Raw genomic sequence first — 6,837 nt, forward strand, 5'->3', positions numbered from 1 at the left:
TTTATTTTCCTGGTTCAAAGAAAAGATTATGATAATAAATTCCATAGGGTGTTAAATTGTGATTTTCTCTGGTGATTGTCATAGTACTGTACCTTATGTGAGCAGGTTGGGGTGAAAGTGTCCTTGTCTGCTGCTGGAGATGTATCTGCTCTCAGGAGATAAGGAAGAGAAGGGTGTGCCTACAGAAGATGCTTTCAAGGATTTGCACTGCAAAAGTGGTCCTACATTAAAGCAGCCACACACTGTCACAGTACCATTAGTCATTGTAACCAAGCTTTTAATGTCATTTATAAAAAAATAAAGTTATTTACATTTGCAACTTATTTGATGGCATCCTCCTTTTATTACAGCATTCGGATTAGTGAAGAAACATCACTAGAACTCATTTGAGGGTCAACTTATCAAAGGGAAGCGTAGCAGTACAGAAGAAATGTTTAACACGTTGTGAATCCTTGCTGTATTGCAGCATCACACAATTCATTCTTTACAGCACATGCACCCTGGCCTTTCAGTGAGCAGAATTTCTCTTCAGTATTAAGATGTAGAAATTGTGCCACATCTTGGGGACAGTCCCACATTCTTACATGTGGCACTTCAAGGCATAACCAAAGGAATTAGTTTCATTCCACTGGGTGGTAGCCTACATGCAGAATGTAGCTGCTTACATATTTTCAAGAAAACTCCGGTTAAAAGGACAAAAACAAAGAATGGTTACACTTATTGCATAGTTGCAGTAAACCCGACCCATGAATACAAAAGCCATCAAAATATATTATAAATCTGAGTTTCAAAGCTACTCTAAAATACTGCTTTGCTTTAGAATACAAATAACACTGTTTGGGGTTAGTTTGTAGAGTTGCGTTTTGGTCCATGCTGTTAATTCTATAGCATTCTGTTCCTCTTCCATTAGTTTAATAGCCTCAGAACAACAGGTCCTCAGGCAGCGGCACGAAAGGCAAAGCCCAAGAAGGGCTTTTCCAAATCTCAGACTTCAGCGGCTGCAACCAGTTCATAACAGCTCTCCTTTCCAGCGTCTCCTTCCTTTACTGCTTTAAATAGACTTCCCTCAGAGCTCTAAGGGAAAGAACTGAGGGGAAACACAGATTTAACACACAGAGATGGGGTTTGGTCCCCATCTTCTGGTCTTGAGCCGATAAATCATAGCTCTTAAAAAGATCCAGCCCATAAAAAAAGATCAACAAGGGAAAAAAATTACTTTGGCTAAGCGGTAGTTCCACATAATCTGCTGGCGGCAGAGACGTCTTTGGTGTCAGTGTCGGGTCGTCCTGAGACCACAAATGGCCAAGTCTGCAAGCAAAAAGAGGGATTTGGCGTTAGAAAGTTTATCCTAGTGTGAAACCAGAGCTTTATTACTGATAGATGTCTAATTCTACTTCACTTGCAAACACGTCATCGTGTTTTAGTCCCTGCGGGAAGCACCGAGAAAGCTGACTTCCTCTAACAAATATTTTCATTACGTTATTTTCATTACAATGAAATGCTCCACGTAATGCTGCGACGGTCAGCAACAAATTGTTCTCATCAGGCATGCAACACTCATCACGCTTTGCGACTGTTTGCATCGTTCTATAAACACAAGACTTAGAAACTATTCGGAAGCGCTACGTGAGCCAACTTCATACCCTCGCGGGCGCTTGGTTTCAGACTGCGAATTTACTCCTTCCTCGGACATGACACTTGCTTCATATCCGAGGAATTGACCTCTCCGGGGTTCCCCCCACTGCCCGGACCACCGGCACCCGCCCGGACCCGGCACCCGGGGCAGCACCGCCAGCAATGCCCAGACGGCGGCTCGACCCGAACGCTGCGTGCTCCCGGGTCCGCCCGTCGGGATCCCGTACCAGGTTGACGGGGTGCACGTAGCCGTTCTCGTAGCGGTCCTCTTGCAGCAGCTGCCGGAGGTGCGCGATGTAGCTGGAGGCCAGGCGCAGCGTGTCCAGCTTGGAGAGCTTGGTGTCGGGCGGCACCCAAGGCAGGCTGGTCTTCAGCCGGGAGAACGCTTTGCTCAGCACCCGCATCCGCGCCCGCTCCCGCGCGTTGGCCGCGTTGCGCTGCGACTGCTTCCCCTCTGCCGCCGGCCCCCGCGGCCCCGACGGCGCCTTCTTGCCCCCGGGACCGCTGCCCCTCGCCCGCTTCCTCTTGCAGCCCGCCGCCCCCGTCGCGCAGCTGCCCTCGCCGTCCTCCTCCTCTTCCTCCTCTTCCTCCTCCTCCTCCTCCTCCTCCGCCGCCGAGGAGTTGTCCCCAGAGGGGTAGAGCTCGCCACGGGGCTGCCGCTTGCCCGCCGCCGGGTAGTCCAGCTGCAGCGCCCGCAGGTCCATCTCGGGCAGCTCCTCCGCCTCGCTCCCGGAGCCCGCGGACATGGCCCCTGGGGGGGGAGGCGGCGGCGGCGGCGGCAGGGCGGGCGGCCGAGGCGGCTGCGGGCAGCGCGGGGCGGCCCCGCCGCGGAGAGTCCGTGCGGGGGCGCGGGGGGCGCGGCGGGGGGATGCGCCCCCGCACAGCGCTATATAGCGGCGGCCGCGGGGCCGAGAGGCGGCCGGGCCGGGGGGAGGAGGAGGGGGCAGCCCCCGGCCGAGCCCCGCGGTGGGGCGGTGCCTCCCGCAACGCCCGAAGCGGCGCCGTGCGGAGGGGCGCGGAGGGGCGCGGGGCCGCCCGGTGGGCTGCGGACTATCGGGCTCTGCGGGAGATCCCCGCGAGGGAAAGGACGGGTGAACGCTCGGGTAAACGTTCCACAAGGGGATGCGAGAAGAGCCCCCGAGGTGCATCCCTCCCGCGCCCCAGACACCGCCTCTTCCCACGATGAATAAGCAACACATTGCTTCCCCGCTGCCCTCCCGGCCCTGTCTGCGCGCAGTTAAGCAGAATAACAGTTCCACTACACAGAATAGAAAAGAATCTAATGACTACAACAGGTGGAAAGATCTTGTCCCGAAATTTCGCTCCCGTTTTTTTTTTTTTTTCCCTTACATTTCCCTCCCGAGTTAAGTGGAACCTTCCCGCTGCCGCAGCGCGACTTTCCTGGCACCCGCGGCCGTGCTTTCGCCCAGCGCTCCGCGGCCCGCGGCCACTTAACGCTGTGTAAACCTCGACTTCGCCCGCTGGGGCCAGAACCACATCAGAGCCGGGTTTGGGAGCAACCCTTCCAAGGGAAACTTGACGTTGCTTGAAGCGCCGAAACACGCGGCTGGTCCTGCAACTGGATCTCTTGAACTCGGGTTGACACTGAGATGCTCTCGCTGGCAATGAGGAAGGGGAGCACGCCAGCCTTGGAGGCTGCTTGTCCTCCCCAGTTAGCCTACATTACCCCTATATACATACGTATATATAGATACAAACATATATATACACACACACATATATATATATATTTAAAGGTACTGCAGAGGGAGAGATATAGGTTTACTTCCCCCCAAAACCCCCCCGTAGTCCGGGTTGTTTATACAGGTGCGGGCTGAACGCTTTCCCTGCTAAAGATTAATGGGAGAAAGTGCAGAATTTCTTTAAACAAAGGAGAAAATCGTACCCGGTCTCAAAAGCCACAATGGCAAAATCTCACCTTCCGCGCCCACCTCTTCCTCAGCCGGTTAAAGGCGACGCAGAATGAATACTTCGTCTCATTTAATGTCGGGATGGGGCAGAGAGGGGGTCTGGGAAATGGAATGGAAAAGGAATGGCCAAATTCTCAGATCATCTTTGTCTGCCTTGGTTAGTGAAAGCAATGGGAAGTGCAATTGGGCGAATTGAGAGTGAGCCTCGACTTCGGATTTACACCCAAAGAAGCTGAGCAGAACGGACTCCTCTCAGATCCACCAAACCTCTGATTTCCGCGACCCCGGCCAAGGTATCATTTTCCGGATTCAGGATCATTTTCAAGTCTTTGATGGGGCATTACATCATGCTCCCATTTATCCTCTAGCCAAGACTTTGATCCTTTAGGCTCTCCGCGTGCTGAAGGAGGGGAAATGCCCCCTGGTACACGGAGGCAGCGTTTCACGCCCGTTATTAGCTACAATCCCTTTCCCTTTCCCCCGTTCCTAAGTTGGAGCACGGCCCGCCCCGCGCTGCGCTCCGAGGGCAGCATCCCCTGCTCCATCCTCCCTCCGTGCGGGGCAGCGGGGCCGGCAGCCCGAGGGTAGCCGGGATGTGGCAGGACAGAAAAACAGCTTTTATGTTCTTTCTGAAGTAAAAGTGCAGCAGGAAGAAAAAAAGAAAAAAAGAAAAAACAAAAAGCCCAGAGGCCAAGTCCGTAAAAGCCAGGTTATCTCTGGGAAGAGGAGGGGGAGCTGCTAAAAGCAGCGTTCACTCTCTGGGGTGTTGGCAGCGACAAAGCAGGGCGGAGGAGAGAGATGTGTTCTCGATAAAGTGCCTTAAGTAACACTTTCCTTCGGCGTTTGTCCTCTCATCGAACTCGGCAGAGCACCCGGAGTCACTTCGCTCCTACCTAAAAGTGCACTCACACTTTCGAAAAGGCCGCGGTGTAAGAAGGGCGCTTTCATTCCTTTGCTCGCTGCGGTGAGAAAGGCGGAATGGCTGTGAGGGGGGTCAGGGGGAACGGAGTCTGGCAAACATCTCAGCCTCGGTCTTTCCGCAGAGGGCTGCAGCAGAGCCCGGGCTGCGTGAGGGGCACACGAGGCTCCTGCGGGAAGGGACTCTGGGCGCTGCCGGCGCTGCGGGCAGCAGGTGGATGAGTGACAGCCATCTAAATGACATCTAAAGCGAGAGAGCACCTCTGCGTGGCTGAGAGACCCCGGGAGAGGCACCTGGGAAGGGGAGACAATAACAATGCCCTTATGGGGGGGGGGGGGGGGGGGGGGTGGAGGGGGAAGCGTGTTTGCTAGACTTTCTTTTGCCTAGCAGCGCGGACTTTCCGAGGAGCGCTCCCCCGAGCAGCCCCGAGGTGAGCATCGCCTCTCCGCCCCCTCCGCTCACCGGGGCTGCTCCGCTCAGGAAGAGCAGGGAAAGGGCTGGGACACAGGGCTCCTCTGCCCCGGCATTTGCAGCGCAGCGATACGGGGAAGACAACAACGAGACCTGATGACGGGCTCGCTGCTCTGCCCGCGGTTTTGCCGGGGGCGTTGCTCAGGTATCCCCAACTCGCGGAGGTTTCCCTGCGGAATAGGCAGGCAAGTTCTTCAAATACCTCCTGGCGCCAGAAGAAAGTTCTCATGTAATAGATACCCGGCGGTGTGAGAACACGGATTCTGCTCACTTTGTCAATCAGCCGCGGGTGGGGAGAGCCGGGGAGGGGGAGATGGGATTTCTTTTAATTAACAACGGAAAAGACGAAGTTTTCCCTAATTCTATTATTATTGGTATTACTTTTAATGATGCCTGGAGTTCTGCCGTTAGCCTGAAAGGACAAGGAATTAATGGTGCAGCTGAAAGCGCAGTTTATTTCTCCTCTCGGAGCAAATTAGCTGGAATAACAAGCAAACATCAGCAAGAGGAAGAGCTCTGTTACTCTCCTCCTTGTGTTTCACCCTGAGAGGGAAGCCCACCAGAGCCAGACGGAAGAGATGGGGAGAGATAACGGCGCTACAGCCTCTCCTTCTGCTGGGACGCCCAACCACGCTCCCTCACTTCGGCCGGGCGGAGGAGGAGGAGGAGGAAAGGGGGGGAGCGGAGGGGCACACAGCCGCTGGGACGGTGGTGCGGAGGGGCACGAAGTGGCAGCCAGGAGCTGCTGGACAGAAAGGAAAGTCACAGAATCGTAGAATCGTTTTCCTGCAATGAGCATCCGCCTAGACTTTAAATCGATAACGTTGCAAGCGACCGCTTCTCCCACTATTGGTTTTATACCGGATCTGAAACATAAATAAAAGATGAGACGGCGACTTTTCTGATGTAATACACACAATTCTTCCAGCTCGTGATCCTGACATATGTAGATACATCTGTATTTAAAAAGGAAGAGCTTAAACACTTAGGTTAAGTATTCAGCTGCAAGGTTTTAACACCAATTTTCCCACTTTCCGAATGCTTGTTTCCATATCCTACATGCTATTAAACCAGAAATTTCTGTTCTTTTCACAGTGTTTCTATAAAGTACTCCCACATCTGAAAACACTTCATTACTGTAGTAGTGCTTTAAATTTTAAGTAGCTAAAATGTTCCAGAGTCTCACAGGCTGCTTCCTGTAACCACCTTAAAATATACTATTTGCAGATACTTCTTGATGGCTGAAGCTGAACTCTTTTTCAAGTAGTTTTGTGGCTTGCTTACATTTTCATTTTGTGATTGTGGCCATATTAATGTTCATGGCATTTTGGTTTATTGCTTAGGACAACGAATAAGACCTTTAAAAGAGGATGGAAAGATGGAGCCATACATTATGAACAGCAATGAAATAAGGTTTCAAAGACACAGCTGTCAAAATCAGAACTCAAATAGCGAACCTTTAGAGAGAGCTTCTGTCTTTCATTTCTATCACCAGGAGAAAATGTTATTTTTATTAGCTTTTGTATAAAGACAATTGGACTTGTAGGAGACAGTGCCATATAATATAATCCTGCAGAACGCCTCCACTAGCAGAATATCTGCTCTTAAACCAGTAGTACTGAAAAATGGAGATTTCTTTCTACTCTCTTCAGACCCTTACATTGTTCATCTTTCATTTTTCATAACTGGCACAGATGAGGTCAGGTTTTTGCCCATTATCTTTCCACATTTTTACCATGGAAATTTAATTTGAATGATGCTAATACTTAATTATCAAGAGTAAATCAGAGTTATAAATGATACTTTTCTTTCTTCCTTCCGCAGTAGATTTCTTTGGCTCAGCAGCTGGAAAACAAAATGCATCTGGATTTATCCAGAGTC

General features: G+C 51.7%; 1 protein-coding gene across 2 annotated transcripts; it reads right to left on the reverse strand.

The window, feature by feature from the left end:
• Positions 1–260: 260 nt before the first annotated feature.
• On the reverse strand, positions 261–2,448 carry MSC (musculin). 2 transcript variants are annotated; one of them, XM_031604809.2, is made up of 3 exons: positions 1,863–2,448; positions 1,217–1,308; positions 261–1,087 (listed from the first exon to the last, which is right to left on the reverse strand). In XM_031604809.2, exons 1-2 carry the CDS (start codon positions 2,379–2,381, stop codon positions 1,222–1,224), a joined length of 606 nt encoding a protein of 201 aa, XP_031460669.1. In that variant the 5' UTR covers positions 2,382–2,448; the 3' UTR covers positions 261–1,087; positions 1,217–1,221. The 2 variants fall into 2 exon arrangements, with proteins under 2 accessions (XP_031460669.1, XP_031460668.1); XM_031604808.2 differs by having other exon boundaries at positions 261–1,308.
• Positions 2,449–6,837: the final 4,389 nt, after the last annotated feature.

Source organism: Phasianus colchicus, chromosome 3 (genome assembly GCF_987193195.1).
Source record: "Phasianus colchicus chromosome 3, bPhaCol1.hap1.1, whole genome shotgun sequence".
NCBI classification, from domain to species: domain Eukaryota; kingdom Metazoa; phylum Chordata; class Aves; order Galliformes; family Phasianidae; genus Phasianus; species Phasianus colchicus.

Coding starts and splice junctions, on each gene's coding strand:
- MSC (XM_031604809.2), bottom strand. CDS start 2,381: ATGTCCGCGGGCTCCGGGAGCGAGGCGGAGGAGCTGCCCGAGATGGAC. Junction 1,309..1,862: donor ACGTGCACCCCGTCAACCTG/GTACGGGATCCC, acceptor TTTTGCTTGCAG/ACTTGGCCATTTGTGGTCTC.